The sequence below is a fragment of the Petaurus breviceps genome, unplaced genomic scaffold, assembly GCF_028583685.1.
Source record: "Petaurus breviceps papuanus isolate PSGF00001 unplaced genomic scaffold, PetGlider_PUasm1.0 207, whole genome shotgun sequence".
Taxonomy (NCBI): domain Eukaryota; kingdom Metazoa; phylum Chordata; class Mammalia; order Diprotodontia; family Petauridae; genus Petaurus; species Petaurus breviceps.
The window spans coordinates 28,034,616-28,056,292 of NW_027185850.1; the positions used below are offsets into that span (position 1 = coordinate 28,034,616).

Genomic DNA, 21,677 nt, shown 5'->3' on the forward strand with positions numbered 1-21,677 from the left:
ACTCAGCAGTTTTTTTTTTAAGTTTTGGAACTCAAAACTTAAAAACAAAACAAATGTTAAGAGTTGTTTTAACATGTAATTTGGGAATAAAATAAAATATGATAAGAAAAAGACCTCTAGTCCAGCCTATACCCCAAAGGACTGTCCATTAGGACATCCATGAAAATGGTCACCCAGCCTCTGCTTGGAGATGTCAGAAGAGGAATTTGTAAGCTCTCAAGGCAGCCTCTCTCAGTGTGGCATGGTCCTCATGCCTAAGGGTTCTTCTGCTATCCAGCCTCCACTGGCCTGCATGTTCCTTCCCCCAATTGCTGCACATGACCCCTCCTCCACATGACAGCTCTTCAAGTCTTCTTGAAGACCGCTCTCAGCTCCTCTCTGGCCAACTCCCAAAGTCTTGTCTTTCCTTTTCGTCTTCAGGCTGTCTGAATTGTCCTATGCTGACTTGTGCGCAAGGGTCAGTCTGGCTGTCCTCCAGATGCTCGCTAGGTTTATCAAAGTTCTTCTTTTTAAATGCATTTTTATTTATTTCATTAAATATTTCCCCGCTACATGTAAAAGAAATTTTAACAATCATTTTTTAAAAATTTTGAGTTACAAATTCTCTCCTCCCTCCCACTTTCCCCCTCTTCTTGGGAAGGCAAGCAATTTGATATCGATTATACGTGTGAAGTCATCCAAAACGTATTTCCATATTAGTCATGCTGCAAAAGAAAACACAGACCAAAAAAAAAAAAAAGAAAGTAAAAAAGTCTGCTTCGATCTGCATTCAGAATTCCTCAGTTGTCTCTCTGGAGATGCACAGCATTTGTCATCATGGGACCTTTGGAACTGTCTAATCGAGGTTCTTCTTAAATGGTAGCTCCCAGTTAGAACACAACACTCTGGATGTGGTCTCACAAGCAGAGCACGGAAGGATAACCACTTCCTTATTTCCAGAAGCTCTGACTCTCTTAATGTATCCTAAAGTCCATCAGCTTTTCTGACTGCCACAGTGCAATGCTGACTTACAGGCCCTCTGTTCGCCCCCATCCTGAACTGGAAGTTAAGTTTTTGAACCCAAGTCCAAGACTTTACATTGACTGCTGCTGAATTTCATCTTACTAGATTCTGCCCAAAGCTTCAGCTGAGAGATGTCAGTCTTGGATAGCCAAAACGAGATAAAAATCTAACTGGGAAATAGTTAAAAACACAATAAAACATAGGTAATATTATATTTTCAAATTAAATCAAAATGCATCCTCTGGGGATATTTATGGACAGACTAGTAGCCACATTCATATTACTTATTACATACAATATGCAATTATATACATATGTCCATTACTGTGATATAGCTTATCTATGTAATATTACAATCTGAATGGGTGTAATAATGGCCATTCAGACCTGTAAGGGATAACTGTCATTATACAGTAACAAAGGTTTCCAACTTTTTTTCTGTAAATAAGCAGCCTGTTGCTGAGGGGCAGTTAGGGCACCTGTAGATCTCTAACCATTGTCCATCATATATTCCACTTTTCTCTCTTCTTCCTTGTACTCTCTCCTTTCGCTTTAGTAATCCTTTCCTATAGTTCTGTTCCTTTAATTCCTCTTAATTTTTCCTTTTTTACCCATATATGTACACACACACACACACACACACTACCCACATACATGCAAAGAAGAGGCTGGTCACATGGACTGACCTAATTTAATAGAATATTCCTCCCTCTTTCATTCTCTAATGCCATAAGGTCTCCACAATGTGCTCGCTGCCCATAAGATGGAAACACAATACCCTGCTGTTTTCTATTAGTTTGTTCAAGTGAAAGATGGGTTTAATTTATTGGTTGTTTGTCGGAATGAATTAGTCATCATTCATACCCCTTACCCTTTTGAGCAAGCTGATGGTTATCTCAACTGGCACAATCTCTCCTTCTCTTATGTACTTTTCAATGAGCTCGCCATACTGAGAATCTGGCTTATTCCTCTCATCACGAAGAAGATCTCCTGCAGAAAGGTGTGTATAGCCATATTTCTGTGGGGAAAAAAATACATACAATCCAGTCTTAACCAGGGTCCTAAATTTCTATAGAGTTGTTACATTCAATATCTCAAGGGCAAAAACATTATGATTGATCATTCACATTCCTACAGAGCTAAACTTAATAATATGGACACATATTGGGAGAGGAAGGGGAGAGAAAAAGGGAGAAAGGAGACAGGGAGAGGGAGAAGGGGTGAGGTGGGGGGAGAGGCTAATGTAGCACAGTGGAAACATCGGTGGATTTGTAATCAGAGGCCAGGCCTTGAACCTCCATCATAGCACTTACTCATGCTCTAACACCTTTGGGGCTGCTTCCCAGGCTGGGAATGAGGAGGCCGGCCGGCCTAGAGGAGCAATAGCTCTCTCCATCTGGCACTCACAGTAGCCTGTGTTCTTCCTGCAATCCTGAGTGTCTCTCAGGGGATAAGGTACTACTTCCTTCCTCAAGTTCTTCTCTCTGTCCCCTCTGCCCAGGGCGATTCCTTCCTTCTTGAGACTCAGATCTACCTTCCATTTTCTAACCTTAACATCCCCCTGCTGAGCTCTCATCCCATGCACTACTCAGTGTAAAGGGGTTCAAATGGGGGAGTCTATCTTCCTAATTCAACCATAAGCTCCCTAAGGGCGGGGACCCTGCCCCGTACCCTGTGTTACCAGCATACTCAGCATAAAGCTTTCCAACAAGGCCTCAGTGCCTCTTAATACATAGATAAATTGTGGTGGCTAGATGGCGCAGTGAATAGAGCACCAGCCCTGGAGTAAGGAGGACCTGAGTTCAAATCTGGACTCAGACCCTTAACACGTACTAGCTGTGTTGCCCCATGTTCCCTCTCCAAAATAAATAGATAGACAGATAAATCTGTAATAGAAGGGGGAACAACCTAACCTAGCAGCCCACAAACATTTTCTTCCTCCAGTCCCCCATGAAGACCCCCCCAAGATAACTCCCCTCCACCAACACATACCTACTGTCATCCCCTCCCCCTCACCCTGAGCAGAACAAGGAAACAGCCTTTGTAAACAGAAACAGGTCACGCCCTAACACAATGAGGGACCCTCAGCCACTAGGTAACTGTCCCCACTTCAACTGAATGTAATAATCCAATTCAACGAGTATTTCTTTAATGAGTAGCTGCTGCAGAAGACTAAGGCAGGTCTGGCTCCTTCCCCTGAAGCCGCCCTCTCCAGAGTGACCAAGGAGCCTCTTCTCCACCCTCATTCTCCTGGACTTCTCCTAGTCCTCTGACACAGCTGGTCACTCCCTCCTCCTTCCAGATCTAGGAGATGGAGTGTTGTGTGCAAAGAACAAGGAGGCCATTGCCACGGGTCAGAGAGCCAGGGGTGAGAAGACTGCAAAGGTGGGAAGGGGCCAGCTGTGAAGGGCGTGAAGTCACAAAGTGGTTTATATTTCATCCAGGAAATACTGAGTCAGCCAGCTGGGCTGGAATGTGGAGTGAATGCTGGGAATGTGATACATCCCCAGAGATCTGGGCCTCAGGTGACACTGAGGAGTTTGTGATACCTGGAGTCTACAGAGTTGGGGACAGGCTCAGCCAGAGTATGTGATTTCCTGAGGGTCTTCCAGCAGGGATGTCCCTGCCCCAGAAGGCACTCCCAGACCTCCACAAATCTCAAGTCTAACTAACCCTCTGGTCCACAAAGGGAAAAGTGTGGCCCACCTGGGATGGTTTCTAAGGTTCCTTCCATGACTCACTTTGGTGCCTACTAGCTTCTACAAATGTGTGAGAGGTGGGAAAGGACCAAATGACAGACTAGAATCCAGTAACAACTGGTGGAACAGAGACTGTGGCCTTGGCCATGCTCTGGGGCTGTCTGGGTGATAGAATCCCTTTCTACAAAATGAGGGGGTTGGCCTAGGCCTGGCAAGTGATGACCCTTTCCAGCTCAGACACTCCATGCTCTATGGGACCTCTGGACTCTGACATTCTATGTCCTATTCCAACCTACCTCGGTCTCGGTTTCCTCATTTGTAAAATGGGCATGGCAATACCTGTAATATTTACCTAATGGGGTTGTTATGAGGATGGAAAGCAGTGAGCTCTATAAAGAGCTTTGCAAACCTTAACAGTCAGTCAGCAAGCACTGATTAGGCCTCTCCTTTGTGCCAGGCCCTGGCGAGACAACTCGCCCACAGGGAAGGCCTCTTCCTTCTCCAATGGTCTGCACTCTACCGTTCCTTCCTGCTTTCAGTGCAGGCAGAGTCCTGGTGAGCGCTGACAGCATCCTTACAGCACTCCCCACCGTGCCTTTGGAGAAGGCTTTCTGGCCTCTTCCAAGATGCCCACATGTGGGTCCCTGATCCCCTGGAAGCTTCTCCAAGCCAGATGCCTACACAATGTTTGGGGCTCAGCTGCTTTCACTCTCGGGTACACAATTTCTTTCCTTTTGAAAGCATTTTACAACCACGAACAACTCCTGTCCACACAATTTTCCGGCAGCTCCATTGTTTTCCCTTGTTTGTTTTGGCGCTGTCTTGGCAGGGTCCCTGCTGGCCTGCTGCTGGGCCTGGCGATTCCAGGCTAGGATAAATATGGCCCAAATGAAGACACAAACATCAGCGAGCAGCCTGCGGAGTGCGTGCTCTAATCTTGCCCCCACCCAAGAAGCCTTGCTCCATAATGTTCTGCCGTGCATGCAACATATACATGATGAAGCCCAGCTAGTAATTTAGAAATTAGTGCATCTGCGGCGTGCTGAGACTGCCAAACTGGGGCCTGCATTAAAGTGGGTTTTACCAATTACATTCTCATTTGGTTGGGATTTCTTTAGGGAGAAAAAAAGCAGCGAGCTATGGAGGTACAGAACGGCCTCTAAACATAGAAGCTGCATCATCTAGGAAGCAAAGATCAGCTTCTCTGACAAGCCCAGAACTTACCTCACTGTGAGGATGGCCTGAAATATTTATTGTGCGTGGGTCAAACCCGCACAACCGTCTTTCTACCCACTGAAAATTTCTTTCCGTATTCCATTCCTAAAGCTACTTTACTTGAGTTCCCCACGGGCAATTATATTTTACAATGTATCTGTCTTGTGTTTTACCTCTCTAGGGCCTGAAGGCTATGCTGTTCCACCATCCCAGAGTTGTGGGCTGTTTTTTAATCGATCACTTCTACAGTAAAGACTAGGGTACTTATCATAATAAGCAGAGTTTAAACAGTACTTAATGCTTTCAAAAGCATTCCATCATAATCAAGTGATAGCCAAAGCAAATTCTGAGAAAAGCAAGGGTGGAAATTATGGAGCCTTAAAACCCAAACGTTTTCCCATTCCCCAAAAGCTCCTAGCAATTGAAAACGAGACCTAAGTGCAGCCTCAGCATCGGGACACAAAACCACAACAGGTTATAAAATACCATAAACTAGAGGAATGAAAATTCCAACTTTTCTCTTCAGCCTCCAGCGGGAAAGGGATCAACTTAATATGGTGCTGGCCACTGCCTCAATCTTCACTTTCCGACCCCTTGTTATTAAATTACAACACAACCTAATAATTGTTTTATAGAACACTCCCATAATCTGAGGTTAAAAAAAAGCACAAGACCTTTCATTTCATGGTTGTTGTTACAACCAGGTCTCCTGTTGACAATTCCATGACACCTGTTGTCCCGGATAGTCTCAATCTGTTTCTCTTTTTTGGACACGTTCCTGGGCTCTTCTACCACTTCCCTGTTGAGCTCCCAGGGTGGGCAGGTGCCCCCTTCAGCCTTCCAGTCGTAGGCTACGAATGACTAGTGTGCTCTGCCCCACACCATCCCTCCAGCACGGGCAGGCAGCAGGAAGGGTACAGAGGTTGTCAGATGCACGTATACCTCAAAAACACCTGCCAGCTCCTTGGGCATTCAACTCACAGCTCAGAGATCTTACAGAGAGAGACATTCAGGGTAAATGTGCTCGTATCCCTTTTATCCTTAAAATCTCCTCCTGAACACCATTCCAAGATGCACAGCCAACGAGTACCACCAAAGGGTTGTCTTTCTTGTTTGAAGATGATGCTATTATCCATCCCCTCCTTCCACAAGCAGGGCTGAGGATGCCCTCAATCCATGAGGGGCTGTACTCCGAAGAAAAGCCCATCCATCCATCCCACCCTCCTTTCAGTTCTCCAGAAGAACTTCTCCCAAAAAGTGTATTGGTTGAAATGACTGAGAATGATCCCCCTTCTCCCCAACATCAGAGAGGCTGCTAGGTGGCACAGTGAATAGAGCCCAGGCCAGGAGACAGAAGACCTGAGTTCAAATATGGCCTCAAACACTTACTAGCTGTGTGACCCTAGACAAGTCACTTCACCCTGTTTGCCTCAGTTTCCTCATCTGTAAAATGAACTGGAGAAAAAAATAGCAAACTACTCCAGCATCTTTGCCAAGAAAATCCCAAATGGGGTCCCAAAGAGCTGGATGCAACTGAAAATGACCATACAACAACATCAGAGAACTTTTCTCTGAGGCTTAGTATGATTGTTCCATAGTTCCCAGATGTTTCAAACTGGCCAACCTTGCAGGTTTCTTTCCAATTCCACCCACGGAGAGTTGGAAAAAGTCAACCCTCCACCCTATGCCAACCATTTAAGGAAAGTTATTATTACAAAACAGGCAGCCTCCAGTGGGAGAATTAGAGGGTCAAGATTTGCCTTCAGTTGTTCAGAGATTCTGGAAGCCAGCCCCATTAGGTCACCGCCCTTCCTGCCCAGGGGATGCACGTTATGGGGCCAGGCCTATTTAACTGGAAATGGACATTATTAACTATCAACCTTAGAAGTGGTAAAGCCTCTGGTCCTTTTTATAAACAAGCTGGCACATAGTCATCTCCAAACCAACATGGAGCTTCCACTCTAATTAAAGGATGATACGGGATTTTTAGAACTCACATCCTACAGGAGATGAGGGGCGTAGGAGATTGCCGTCCCCCTCCCTCCTGTTTCAAGGGATTACAGTTCTACTGACTTTCCCTGAAACGTTGTGCTCTTCATGCAAGAAAAAATTTCCTTACAAGACAAAACTGAAACGGTTCTGAGCTTCTGAAGAGAAAGGAAAAAATGTCTGAGAAAAGGTGAAATTTACAGAGGGTTATGTGAAGCTGGCAGCAGGAGCTGGGGCAGATCAGCCGGGCCGAGCCCAGCTACTGAGAACATTAAGGCTGATGAACGCTATAAAGAGTCAGCCTACAGGAGCTGTGAGGGAGATCTGGGGCACAGCACCGCCTGTCAGCACTGCAAAGGACAGCCCCAAGAAGTGGCGTGCCCACACTCCCAGCATCACCAGGAATGCCCTGCCAGTCTCCCAGCTCCCAGCCTCCTTTCCAGGAAGCCCAGGCCACTTCCGGGCTGCTCACATTTGAGGAAAGCTTTGCTGGCATCAAGCCTGCACTGGTCTTTGGGCACAGAGCTAGGACCCGTGTATTTCCCATGAAACGGTGCTGCCTGAGCCATCTGCCTGCCTCAGATCCTGGAACCCAAGCTTTGGAAGAGCAATGGCTTACACCCCAGCATCCCTGCTACAGCAAATCTGCCAGACAGGCAAGTCATCAACATTCATTAACAGGGATGCAAAGTTAAAAATCTGAACAATAGCAGCCCCCAAGTGGATAAACAAATAAAAAGCAATTTGGGTGGGGATGCTAGCAACTGGGCAGATCAGGGAGGGCCTCAGTGGGAAGAGGTCTTGGAGCTACGCCTGGAAAGGCCTGGCACAGGAAACTGTACAAAGGTACAGAGGCTGGAGTTGGGATACTGTGTACAAGCCGGTATGGCTGAAATCTGCCAGGGTAGGGGAAGGGGAGGTAGGAGGTAGCATGGAATCGAGCTAAGCTCAGGAGAACGCTGAGGCCTAGAAGAGCTTAGATCTTATCGCAAAGGTAATAGAGACATAAGGATGCTTCCTGAGCTCACACAGAGCCAGTCTCCCATGGTACCTGGATCCCTACAAAACCGGCCTTTTCTTCAGAGGGTCATACAGAGGTATAGGCATAAACCAGTGTTTTCCAAAGTCTGTTATTTTATAGGATCCTTGAGTTCCATTTGACATAAATGTGGATTCATGAGAAAATTCCAACGCCAACAATATTTTTATTCTAAAATATTAAATATGAACTTATGTATGAATCAAAAATGTTACATAAGGCAACTTTTCAAAAGGAAAATAGGACTAATTCTTTTTCTCTTTTGCTCCCAAATATACTAAACTCTGCTTCATCCCAGGATATCCCACACACCCAGACACCCTGATTGGTTCCATCAATATATTTCCAGCCAAAAACAGAGCTCTGTGGTCAAATTCATCTGGGAAATGCAGTCATGAGCCATTCTGGAAGCAGATTGGCTGATGTAACATAGGAAAGTACTCAGATGTGCCCACACCCTTTGTGGTGCGTCACTAATATCAGACCACACACAACAAGAAAGTGTGTGCCAACCACAGTTACCCAGGGACCCCCGGCATTTTGGAGGCCTGGGAGCTACCAACACATGATTCCAGTGGAGCTACCCTTGATGCCCACTGAGGCTGAGACACAAGCAGCTGGGAATCTGGAAAGTGAAATGTTATTCTACTCAAGTCAGTACATGCAAACATGTACACAGATAGCTAGGTCACAAATAAAAGACACTAAAGCACCCTCAAGTAATCCACACACCTCACAGGCATCAGGCCCCAAACCCAACCACAAACTAATAACAAACAGAACGACCATGGATACTTCCTGAATCTGCCTAGGAGTTGAAGAAAGGGAAAGATAGCAACAAGGGGGTTCATATTCACAAATTCTAATCCCAGTGCAAGCAGATTCAGGTGTACAGACTGTGCTAAATACTGGGGGGATGGAAAACAAAGGCAGAAACAGTCCCTTCCGTCAAAAAAAGCTCTCACTGATCAGGGAGACAAGACAGAAATAACCAGGGCCGGTACAGCCAGGGGCGATGGAAGGTGCCAGCAGTGCTGGGGAAAGCAGGACAGGTCTCCTGCAGATGGTAGGACTTCTGAGAGGGAGGCGAGGGGGCGGAGCACTGAATGCCTAGGAGACGCCCACACAAACACATGGAGATGGGAAGTGGAGGTAACACTGAGGACAGTAACACTTGCACGGTGCCTACCCCGTGAGTGGCATCTCAGCTGATCCTCACAATAACCTGGGAGGCAGCTGCAGCTCTGATCTCCATTTTACAGAAGAGGAAATTGAGGCAGAAGGAAAGGGGCTTGCCAGGGTCACACAGTGAGTGTCTGAGAAGTTTCAGAAAATGGAAAGTGAATAGTGACTCAATGAGGGAGGTGGAAGAAAGATTGCCTTGCAAAGGTAAGAACCCAAGATTATGTAACAAATTTGTTGTGGGTCTGGTTACCAGTTTTGTGATTTTCTCCAGCTTGAATAGGAGCAAAGATCATGGATAGTGAGAGTAATTCAAGGCTGGAGTGTGGCAAGTTGTGATCAGCAAAAAATGTCTATGTACAGTTGAGTTGGTTCAACAAGGGATTGAGGTAGGAAAGGAAGTTAATATCTAGTGTTATAGAAATGCTAGATATTACTATTATTATTGGAGAGCCTCTAGCTGGTGCAGGGATGATGGAGATCACAGTGAGAACAGAGGACAGGGTTAGGAGTCGCAAGTCACTGGGAAAAATGGAATGATAAAACATTACTATTGTATGACGGAATTTCGGAGCTCATGAACACAAAAACGGAACATGTGTGGATGATGGCAAGACTAAGGGTATGACCATCTCTGTGTGTCTGGGATGGAGTGAAGGTATTTAAGGGAGCAACAGTATGGATGTTAAAGTCCCCTTGTCTAAGGGCAAAAGATGAGGAGGAGAGAAAAACGGTGAGCCACTGACTTCACTGAGGAAGGAAGCAGAGTGTCCTGGGGGCTGATACAGGATCACCACGAAGGTGAAGACTGGCTGATAAATACGGATAAACTGACCTCAGAGGAAGACAGGCTGTTGAGTAAGAGTGATAGAAGGGAAATCTGGAAGCATCAACAAGAAGCAAGGAGTGTTCCCACTCCCTCTACTGTCACCAGTGGGTGCAACAAAGTGAGAGAAAGTGTCACCTGAATTGAAAAAGGGTGGCCAGGGAGGCCAAATGATCAGGAAAGAGCCGTATCTCAGTGACTGCTGCAAGATGGAAGGGGTGAGAAGGAATAGAGGTTTAAGATGAAAAGAATCTTATTCATTATATAACAAGCTTTTAAGAGGCCACAGTCAAAGCGCTGGTCAGATGTGCAGTGGGACATTCTGGGGGTAAGGTTGGAATGAACAGAAATAAATGATTAGTCAGCTGGCAATGGAAAACAAGATCCACACAGCAATAACTGAAGGTTCAGAATCAGAGATGAGATGAGTATAAGGAGATGAGGTCATGCTAACCATGAAGAAGGGAGTCCAGGCAGAGAATCTGTGATGCAGACATGTCTGCTGAGAGAGGAACATAATTAAACTTCAAGGTCCTCCCTCCCACACTGCAGGTGGCAATGTGTCCTATGAGGTCCCAAGAGACCCGCCTCACAACAAGCAGGTACAGATGCATATCTGGGAGCCGGGTCAGGAAGCAGAGGTACCTGGTCTACTGGAGAAGACTCTGAAGGGCAGAAGGCTAAAGAAGTCTTGTCTCCAGGTGACCTACAGTAAAGATGGGAACCCTCAGAATTTCTTCAATTTCATATTGGTTCCAGGAAATGATGTCACAGGGAAAATATAAGTCTTTTTAAGGAACCCGAAAAACCCAGCTCTCCTGGGCACATTTTAAATCTTATCATCTATGTGCTTATCCCCAAAGAGATTTAAAGTTTCTTGAGGGCAGAGATTATGATTTTTTTTTATCTTCCATCCCCCACCTCCCAGCGCTTTGCTCATAGTAGGTACTTAAAACAGGGGATGATGGGACTGAATTGTTTCAGGCTGATGCAAATTGGCATCTCAGTCTTCAGAGTCAGGAATCAGAAACAATCCTGTTTAACTATGGGGTGGGGCCTGGCTATAAACCAATAGGGTCACAGGAGAGGGTGACCATCTGCCCCAACTAGGAAGTTCACGTTTGCTTTTCCTCCTACCTACATCTGGAAATAGAATGGAAGTGACTCGATCATTTCCTGGAATTGGTTTCTGGGCAGTGCTTTCCTTTCCTGGTAACAAGGTGAGAAGGCCCCAAAAGGACTCACCTTGTAAAGAACAAGATTTCCAGGCAGCCTCAGGCATTCTTTTCTTATATAAGGGTTGGTCAGGCTATCTGGGCCATCTCTCTTACTGTCTGGGAAAAATGCCATGGGCAATGAAAAGAGTTTAAAAGCCAAAAAGGGACATGGAGAAACATTCACTGTCCCCACTGTTTAATACCAAGCCCAGAGAGTACTTAACCAGATCAGCCCAAAGAGGCTGTTATTTAGTCTGGGGGGGTGGGGGGGAATGGGTTATAAGCAACAACTCTGCTTTGGAATTTTATCCCAGAGGTTTTGAAATACAATAGATTACCCCAGAATGGGAAGTATGGGAGGTTCAATTAGAAAAGTAAAATCTTCTTTGTAAAAAAAAAATGGATTTGCTGTTGTAACAAGCTTATGGGTCTAGAAATGGCCTCTAGGGGCAGCTAGGTGGCACAGTGAGTAAAGCCCTGGCCCTGGAATCAGGAGGACCTGAGTTGGTTCCAGCCTCAGACACTTAACACCCACACAAAAAAACTAGCCATGTAACCTTGGGCAAGTTACTTAACCCCAAATGCCCTCCAAAAGACGAAAAAAAAAAAAAGAAATGGCCTCTAATGGGTATTAAGGCGGAGGAGCCCAGTGAATGCCCTCATGACTAGGCATGAAGACAGGCTTAGCAGTTTCTTCATCACCCTTAAGATACAGACAGAAAACTTCATTTTTTAACCCCCTGAATCACAGAGTCTGTCTTGCCTTTGGCCACTTGGTCAGTGGGGACTAGGGGACTGTAGCTACCAGAATAACAATAAGAAAGATGAATTCACAATATAGGAAAATTGGAAAGAGACGCCACTTGAACCTTTGGCCACACTAAATACAGGAAGAACCTATCACCAGAGTGATTACTAGTTACAAGGACATTAGGGATCATCTAATCCAGAGGTGTCAGACACAAGGCCCTCAGGTGGTCCCCAACACTCCAGAGTGTGGCCAGAACCAGATTAAACTTCGAAATGGTTAACAACATTAAAAAAATCAACAATGTTTCATTTGAAGCCTAAGTCAATATGCAGCCTACAAGGACTCTCATGTATGGATTAGCTGGCCTGGCTGCCCATTGCCATTTGAGAGTGACTCCACTGATCTTGTGCAATTCCCTCATTTTCAAATGAGGAAACTAAGGCCCAGGGAGAAGGGACTTGAACCCAGCTCCCAATCCCCAATCCCATTTCTTTCTGTTCTTCTACACTACCTCCCTTTGGAGAACATCAGGCCAGGGTTTCTTCTTCACGGACCTAGGAAACAGGAAGCTATGGTTTGGTTTTTAACATCTGGATAACTGTATTTCAAATTATCTCATTTCTAATCCTGGGCATTTTTATTTGCAGTTAAAAACATCATCCTACAAAGGGGTCCAACCTTGGGCATCATCAGACTGCCTGCCAAAGGGGCTCACAGAAATGGGGAAGACCCCCTGCTCTCATTTTAAAGATGAAGATAAAGCTTAGGGAATTCCTACATTGAGGTATAAGGAGAGGGAGCCTGCAGGACAGAGTGAGAAAGGCTCTGTATTTGAAGGAGAGGAACGGGAGGGAAGCAGGGAAGACTTCATGGAGACACTGTTTGAACTAGGCCTTGAAGAAGATTCAATACTTTTGATGGAGCCAAAGTAGACAGCCAGCAACCAGGGTGTGAAAAAGCAAACTGTGGTACCTAAATGCAGTCAACGGAACATGCCTGAGCTCTCAGGAACAATGAACATGATGATCATTGACCCATGGGCAGCCTAAGATGAACTGATGCAAAGGGAACCAAGCAGAACCACCCAGGAACCACAATGTGAATGGAAATAAAAAGAACGCTGTCATGAGAACTGGCCTCGAAGGGAAGGTTCAAGATGGCGCCCTCCTGCCTCCTCTGCAGGGGGGGGGGGGGGGGGGCCTACAGCTCCGAATACTGCATACATCACGTCAGCTTTCATTATGGTACTTAGTTTTGCTGAAATTGTTGCAGAGATTTTTTCCACTCTGTTACGAGGGGTGACTCTGGAAGGGGGAGAAAAGAGGGATCCAGGGGGAAATGCAGGTGATATAAAAAGACAATAAACATTTATTTTTCACAAAATGACTCATGACAGATTTCAGCTGGAGAAATAGCTGAGAAGATCTCTGGGAGCTGGCACATCCTGGGGGCAGGGGAGCCCAGGACCAGCTCAGGGAATAGCCAGGGCCCCAGTTTGGGGGTAAATGGAGTTAAGGGGCCACAAGGCAGGACAGACAGATCCAGCACCATGGTTTTGGGGGAGGGAAAGGGGCCTAGGTTTTCAGCAGGAGAAAGCCATGACCGCAACTGGGTAAAGATGGAGAGAGGAAAAGGCAAAGGCAGTTGGATCCATTACTACCAGTCACATCTCATCTGTAGAAATGAACTCTGGGCCTGCCTGGCAGGGTGTGATTCAGAGGTGCCTGTTTTGTAATTTGTTTGGACAAATGTTACAATAAAGGAGCCAGCACCCCTTGCCTCCATCCGTAGAATCCCCCTTCACAGGGAACATCTCAAAGCCACAGAAGTAGGACTTAATCCTTGATTTTCTTAACTATGGCTCCTCTTCACCTAAAGTCCAACCCAAATGTCACCAACTCCAAAAGTCTTGGTTGGGCCTCACAAAGCACTATTTTGAACTTCTTAATGTACTTCTCATATATTCCTAGGTACCATAGTCACTCTGAGGGAGACACTGCTATTTCTCACCAAACTGCTTCCCACCCCCCACTCCACCCCACCCCGAGGGCTCAGAACAAGGGGGAAGGAGGGAAGAGGACACTGCTATAGCACTTTCTGAATTAAGAAACAGTCATTACTTCATTGAAGCACCACAACCCAGTATGATCAGTTATACAGGTGGGAGTTTTCTCCTTTTTTATTCTTTGTTATAAGGGTTGACTCTAAAAGAGGGAAGGAAAAAGGAAACTTGGTAAATATATATAAAAACATAAGATATCAAGAGATGATTTAAAAAAAAGAGAAATTCCTGCCCCAGTATTGTTCTCTACCTTCCGAGGAAGCTGACGCTCAGAGAGGAGAGGAGACTGGCCCTGGGAGTCAAGGCCAGAACCCTCCAGTTGTGTCCAGCAGTCCCCATCTCTCTCATGGCTTGCAGCTGCTGCTCAGATGAAGGGTCTGGAAAGCAGAGGTATCGAGCACCATCCCAGCCCCACAGGGGAGGCTCTCAGACTAGCTGGGAACTGATGCTTTTCCTTCAGGAAGCTGTACTAACTCAAATCTGATCACCAGGCAGCGTAAGACAGGTCTGGCTAACACGATGTCAATCACACCTGTTCCCCATTAAGTTCTAAATGCTCTTATCAAATGTTTAGTCTGGGGAAATGTTCCAGATTTGTCAGGTTAAGGTTGCTGGAATGTTAGGACAAATATGTTTTCACATGGCAATTACACTGAAAGGAACAGCCCCCACCCGGTAGTCCAGAATTGGTATGATGAGGGTTTTCCCTACATCAGGTAAGCTATGAGGAGCCAGCCAAAGCTCCTCCTTCATCCCTCACCGCCTGGGTTAGCCCTCCTCCCTCCCCCCAACCCCCCATCATTTCAACCACCACCTGGGCTGAAATCTCCATGCTTCTTCCCCCCCAGCCAAGAATTCTCTTTGGGTGGCCAACCCTTAAATACCCATGTGTGACCAAGGGGGCTGGACCTCTCTTATTCGATTGTTAGCTAGTCTCGGTTTATCAGATTAGCTAGTCACAGTCACAGTTCAGGAGAGAGGCCTGAAGACAAAGACAGCCGGCCTACATTTGAGAAGGGCCTCTCTATCTCCTTTAATCTAAGCAAGTTTTAGCTCTGTGTTGTTCTTAGTATCTCCACTAATATCCCACCCCAGGCCCTTATCACCAGTCCTGGCACAATTAGATTCAACAGATATTTATAAGTGAATCACAAGCCAGGTTCCTGATAGGAATAAAAAACAAACAAACAAAAACCCCTCCCCTCAAGGGCCTTACATTCCACTTGGGAGATGCAGCATACAGACATCAGCAAGTAACACAAAGTGAGGTCGAGAGGCTGAGTGCTCTGGACCTGGGGAAACACTGCTTCTCTAGGTCAGGGTCTGGCCATCCTGGCCAGGCCACCCAGGGCTGTGCCTTCAAGGACTCAGGTGAGGACCCCTCCAAGATTCTGCGGTCTCCAGCAGGCACCAGCCTTTGTCTCCCAGCTTCCTCTTCATGTATGATTGGACACTCCAAGGGCCTGCCGCCCAAGTCTCCATCTTGGCCCGCTGCCCCTCCAACTGAGGACATGAAGTTTGAACAGACAAAGGGCATACCAAACACTGCAAACTTTCCATTCATCCACGTCCGCCATCACCACCCCCTGGAAGCTGCCCCTCCCAAAGGAAGCCTTCCCCCTTTTTCCACAAGAAATGAGTGCTCCCTCCCCAGAGTACTCTGCAGTTATTTATGGAAATTATCATGTGCATCAGACTTATCTGCTACATGCCATCAAACCACAAGCACCCCCTAGCATGGTGGGAGGGGCAGAAACCTGGAGAAGAGACAGGAAGTGTAAATCCCGAAGGCTGCTGCTTCTGCTCTGGGACCGAAGTGAAGGAAGTGCTTGTCCAAAGCTTGCAACTGAAACTGAGGCTTCCCTACTTTCCCCCTTTAACCAGGGGACAGAAGTTGGGGGAGAGGGAAATGCCTGGCCTAGCCCTGCGGTGGGATGGGGCCCCCACACACAGACCCATGCCATGGCCTGTCCAGACAGCCTTGACCATGAGGGGGCATTCCCACAGCAGTGATCTGGGGAGACAGCATTCACCAGGAACCCCTTTTTCTGGTAACAAAACTAGAGGGAATGAAGTGGAGTTCTTAGTTTTAACCCCCATCTCATTTCTGCTTATGATGTGGCTTAAAAACAGCTCAGACAGTAATGACACAATGAATACACACATGCATCACCTGCTGCATCTTCCACTGACATTCTAAGTCCCCCCACCTCTCCTCCACCATCCCCACCAGGTTCATGCCAGGACAGATGGCAATCCCCTGGAGTGCAGAGGGCAGAATGCTGGCTCTGCCCTGCAGGGAAACTGAGGGACAGCCACGGTATGGGAAGGTCAGCCCAGTAAAACGAAGTATGGTACCTACCAAACAAAGTTATAGTGTGGATGAAATCAGATACTGTAAATAAAGTAAGTGCTACAGAAATACTAGTCATTATTATTACTGTTATGCCCCTCTCTAAACCCATCCCTGCTGCACTCCTGGGGTTCCGGCTCCATGCTCTTCTCCAAACACTGGGCACACCCAGGAGCCTGGATTTCAGCATGGGGACTGGCCCACCACACCTGGACGCCCTCCCCGATTTCTGGTCAACTCCTCCCTGACAATGTACAACAGCAACCCTCAAATTGCCAACTTCCTTCTCCCTCCACTCTGTCACCCCTAAGCTCTTTTTCTGGAACTATGACCAAATTAACGCTGTTATTATTTCTGGAGAGCATATGTCAAACCTTCTCCCCTACAGCCCCCACCCCTATAACTATGCATTCAAAGCATCCTTATCCGGCCACTATTCCTCTATCTGGAGGTGCCCCCAGTGAGAACAGAGACTCCTCCAGGCCAAGGAATATTTTTTTTTTTTAATTTATGGGACAGCCAGGTAGCGCAGTTGGACTTGGAACTTAGAAAGACCCGAGTTCAAATTCTGCCTTGGATACTAGTCACTTCACCTTTGTTTCTCTCAATTTTATCAACTGTAAAACGAAGTATGGTACCTACCAAACAAAGTTATAGTGTGGATGAAATCAGATACTGTAAATAAAGCAAGTGCTACAGAAATACTAGTCATTATTATTACTGTTATGTCCCTCTCTAAACCCATCCCTCCTCCAAATGCCCCTATTTCTTTGGGATGAACCCCCAAGCCATCTGAGAGTCTTCCCTCTCCTCCACTGACCCAGAGGAATCCACTGCCAAACCCCATCATTTCACCCTCCACTTCCCCAGCTCAGGCAGGCCATCCACTGTGCCCTCATCTCTAGCCCCCTCTCCCCCAATGCCACCTTTCCCTTTTTCCTACAGCCTCCCCTACCTTACCTCAGCCCCAGTCTATTCTCTGAGGACCCCTAAAGGTTCCCATCAGTTTCCCATTCAGATTCTACAACTCCACAGTTATCTGAGGCAACTGACCTTGACCAAAGCCTGGGCATCCCCTGGGAGCCAGTGTGACTACATATTCGGGCAGTCTAACTCAAGCCTGGGTCAGGTGGCAAAGTAAAAATGATTCAACTGAGGGCCAGGCCCTCGAAGGAATTTACAAGCTGGAAAACACTTAAGGGGAGGCTCTCCAGGAGAAACTAGGCTGGCCTAAGGGCCTGATTTTTGAATTTTTGTGACTGGCTCTGGGAGAAAGGCTTCCTGGTATTTTAAGAAGCATCCAGCAATAAGAGTCTGGCAAGGATATCTATCCCCTTGAGGGAGCAGAATTTGGGTCTGGTGTGACTAGCTAACATCAAAAACAATTCTACAATTTAAAGATGGAGAGGTTTTTATAAAATGACTTAACCATTTTCCTGTCCATTATATGATAATAATCATGGTGCTTTAGAGCTAACAAATGCTTTCCCCACAAAGAAATAGCAGTGTAGGCCTAAGGATGATAAATGGGGACTGAATGGGAGTGTGGGGGGTGGAATGCTGGTGCTAAAGACGCTGAGGAAGAAGGGAAGGACCCTAGAAGATGACTGACAGACAGACATCGGGAGGGAGGAGCCTAAGATCTAGATCAGTGGGGTCCAACTCAAATAAAAACTGAGATGATTGGATAATGACTTAGAAAACCACATATTAACATTATCTACACTTTACTCTATTTTTATTGATTCTGTTAAGTATTTCCCAATGACATTTTAATCTAGTTCAGGCAGCACTCTGGAGAATTAGGAGTATCCTGAGCTGTAGGCAGCACACTCCTGGTCTAAACAAACTGCATAGGCTTGGAAGGAGAAAGGACAGGAGAGAGGATCCAAGGCAGGGCAGGCAGGGGATGGACGGATGGAGTTCAAGATGCTCACTTAGGAACAGAGGCTTTGAATCCCTGTGAGGCTTCGTCCCACCTAGGTCTACAAGGCTCAGTCAGTGACTTCCAGCACAAGATGATCCTTTGCTCTAAAATCCCCAGGTCTTAGGAACTCAAGCTTATCATCAATTGGCAGTCCAAGGCTTCCAATGGTGTTAGCAGCCACTGATGTGACATTCCTGGGGCAACGAGAAAAGCCCAACTCCAGACCCTGGAGGTCATTCAGAATTTAGTAAAGCAGGGGAGTGGAGGTCTAACCAATGTGACTCCAGACTCAGAATCTCAGACCTCATCATTAAATCACCAAGGGTCACTCAGACTAACCCACAGGCCTCATCTAAGATTGCTCAATCCTGCCTGTGAAAAGGAATTTTACTATAGCTAACACTCCTGCCCTGGACAAGTCAATCCCAGCCTGGAAAACAACTGAGGTTTGAGAGAAGGAAGAGGAAAAACCTACATGGTGAAAGCAGTCACCAGGGAAGAAAGGTGACACTGCATGGTCACAAAATTCAGGTCAAAGACCAGAGGCTGCTTGCCCTATCTCAATAACCTTTGTCAAATCACACAGTCATCTCTCCTCTTTCAAAATAAGGGCACGGTTTATATATGGGATTATTAGGCACAAACCAGGTTGGTTGCTAGGTTTGGGAGTTTTTATCCTTTTTACTTAATAGGTTTCTGGGAGCACACTTGATTGGCTATGTTAAAACAAAACTTGTCACTAAAATAAAAACCAACTAAATGCCTTGAGCTGGCAGGTGGGGGGAAGGGGGGTCTGGGTTTAGTAAAAGCCCAAGACTTGGAGGGAAAGAGAGGACAAAAGATAAATCACAGCCCTGACCTTCACTAGCTCAAAGACTCTGGGCAAGACTCACCTCCCTGAACCTCGATTTCCTATTCTGCAAAGGGGGATAACAGGGCTTTAAACTGATTGATGAAGTCAAAGGATTTTGACCAATTAAAAGGTCCTTTGGAATCTTCAAGGTCAAGGGGCTCTACACCTTTCAGCTCCTGCTGGACACCTTTGGCCCACCAGCTAGGGCTGCCTGAGAAAGGACCCCTGGCCACAATCACGCTTTAGGAATTCATATGGAAGGAAATGCTTGATTTCAGTTAGAGGTTAGTGAAAATAAAGGTGGCATTTTTTTTTCCCATCCAAGTTCACAGACCAGACCTTGGGTGGTATGTGGACCCTAGGCTAAGAATCCCTAATCTAATCCAATCCTCTCGTTTTTTCAAAGAAATTGAAATTGAGATACATGATACTTGGCAAAGGGCTCAAGTAAGACTAGGAACTGAAACTCAGGTCATCTGACATGAATCCAATGCTTGTTCCTCTAGAAAATACTGCTTCTAGTCTTGAATCATCTAGAATCTATATGTTTGTGATCTATTATTCATTTAAAATTCTTTGAAGCCAGTCATGCTGTTTTTCCAATCTTCCACTTTATCATCTGCCTTCTAAGAGGTGGAGGAAAAAGAGGCAAAAATAATCTAAAGATGAAGAAAAAATAGAATTTAAGTATTATTTCCCTTGTCAACATATTGGGTTTGTTTTTTCTTTCTTTAAATTGAAAAAAAAAAGGGGGGCTGCAGTTACAAAACCCTGCTGGGGAGCTCACAACCTCAGATCCTGATGAACCCAGTGAGCACACCCATGCACCACACACACTGACATCTCAGAGTTGGGACAAAGCAACTTTGTTAGGCTGGTCCAGAAGATAACCCTGGAGGAAATTCAGGACAACAGCATCGATAAATTAGTAAAGGCCCAAATCCCAATTCAGCCAAGGCCTTGGAGTAGAGAGGCCAAGGAAGAAAGGATCCTGGAGACAACAGCTCCTCAACTCTCCCATCAAGGGCTGCCAGGGTCAAGGTCTTCCCTTCAGATCTGATCTTTCCCCATAATCACTGAGAGGCTCTCCCTTCTCTGGAGGCCAACCTTTTAGTGACTTGGCCCATGCACACCCACAAGCAAATCCGATCCCATTCCATCATTGTTCCTCAGTGGCCAAGGTAGATTTTTGGCTCAAGGTAAGAGACTTTCCCAAAGTTTAAGGACGGGCAGCATCCGGCTCAAAGCAGTTTCCAGACCACCCTGGATTCCTTCAGAGAGAGCTGGCAGGCACAGGGCAAGTTCTGGTCTGGGAGGTTTCCCTGGCATCCTGGCACAGGGTGGAGGTGGCCAGGCTGTCCTCTGAGGTCCCTTCTAACTCTGTGATCCTGGGCTCAGCAGGCCCCTGAATTACTCACTGACACTAAAAGAGTACCAGATGGGGAGTTAGGATATGCGTTCAAATCCTGTCACGGCCTAACTGTGACCTTGGACGAGTCATTTGTCTCTGGGTCTCAGATTCCTTAGACAAAAAATGAAAGAGCTGGGCTAGACCGAAGAGTCATACTCTAGCTGTGATTAAACCAGATTAAATTGTAACTGGGAAGGGCGGCCAGGTAGCACAGCAAGTAAGAGCACCGGCTCCAGTGTCGGGATAACCTGGGGATCAAATCTGGACTCAGATACTTAGCACCACACCCAGAAATAACTGGCCGTGTAACCTTGAGCAAGTTACTTAACCCGACTGCTTTAAAAAAAAAATAACTGGGGAAAACAGTTAACAACATAAACAAAAATACAAAAGAATATAATAAAGTACAATAAAGTACTTGACTACTTAACAACAGACTTCCGTCACAGCTGCTTCCAAACCCCAGAACCACGGGTGAGCAGCCCTGTCCTGGAGAGCCCAGGGGAGCCCCACACCCCAGGAAAGGGACCCCGGGAGGCCCCCAGAGGGGTGCCCCTCGGAAAGGAGCCCCCCCCAGAGGCGCCCCGAGGAGAGGAGCTTCTCCCCCCCCACAGGCTCCCCGCAGAGAGGGTTCCCCCCCAAGAGAGGCGCCCCGTGTGACCCAGCCCCGGCTCCTCGAGGGGAGAGAATCCTGGTGAGGCCTTTATGCGGCTGTCTGGGCCTAAAGACTCCCCCTGAGGTCAGGGGCAGGTGACCAGCTAGCTCCTGGAGTTGCGCGCAGGAGGGAGCCTGGAGATCCTGCAGCCTAACCCGGAAACTGAGGCCCGGAGAGGCTGCCCTGGGCCAGCGGGGATGGGCGGGGGGCAGAGCATGGACTGCAAGGGAAACTGAGGCCCGGAGAGGAGGAGGACCCCGCCGGCCAGGCAGGCGACAGCTACGTGGCCATCGCCCGCGACCTTTGGCTGCTCCTGGCACCTCCCTCCAGCGGAGGCGGGGGCCGGCACCGGAGCCACAAGTCCCGGCATGCCCCGCGGGACCGGTCCCTCTCCAGGGGTCCCGGCCTCCCTCCCTCTGCCCTGGGACCACAAATCCCGGCATGACCCGCGGCCGCTCGGGCTCCGAGGGTCCCGGCCTCCCTCGCTCGCCCTCGC

General features: G+C 47.0%; 1 protein-coding gene across 1 annotated transcript in view; it reads right to left on the minus strand.

Moving 5' to 3' along the window:
- The window catches only part of LOC138165001 (UMP-CMP kinase), a 29,634-nt gene that overhangs the window by 7,554 nt on the left and 403 nt on the right, over positions 1-21,677 (minus strand). The window contains exon 2 of the mRNA XM_069093047.1: positions 1,874-2,020. Coding sequence (XP_068949148.1) covers positions 1,874-2,020 — 147 coding nt within the window. The remainder of the gene's footprint in view (positions 1-1,873; positions 2,021-21,677) is intronic.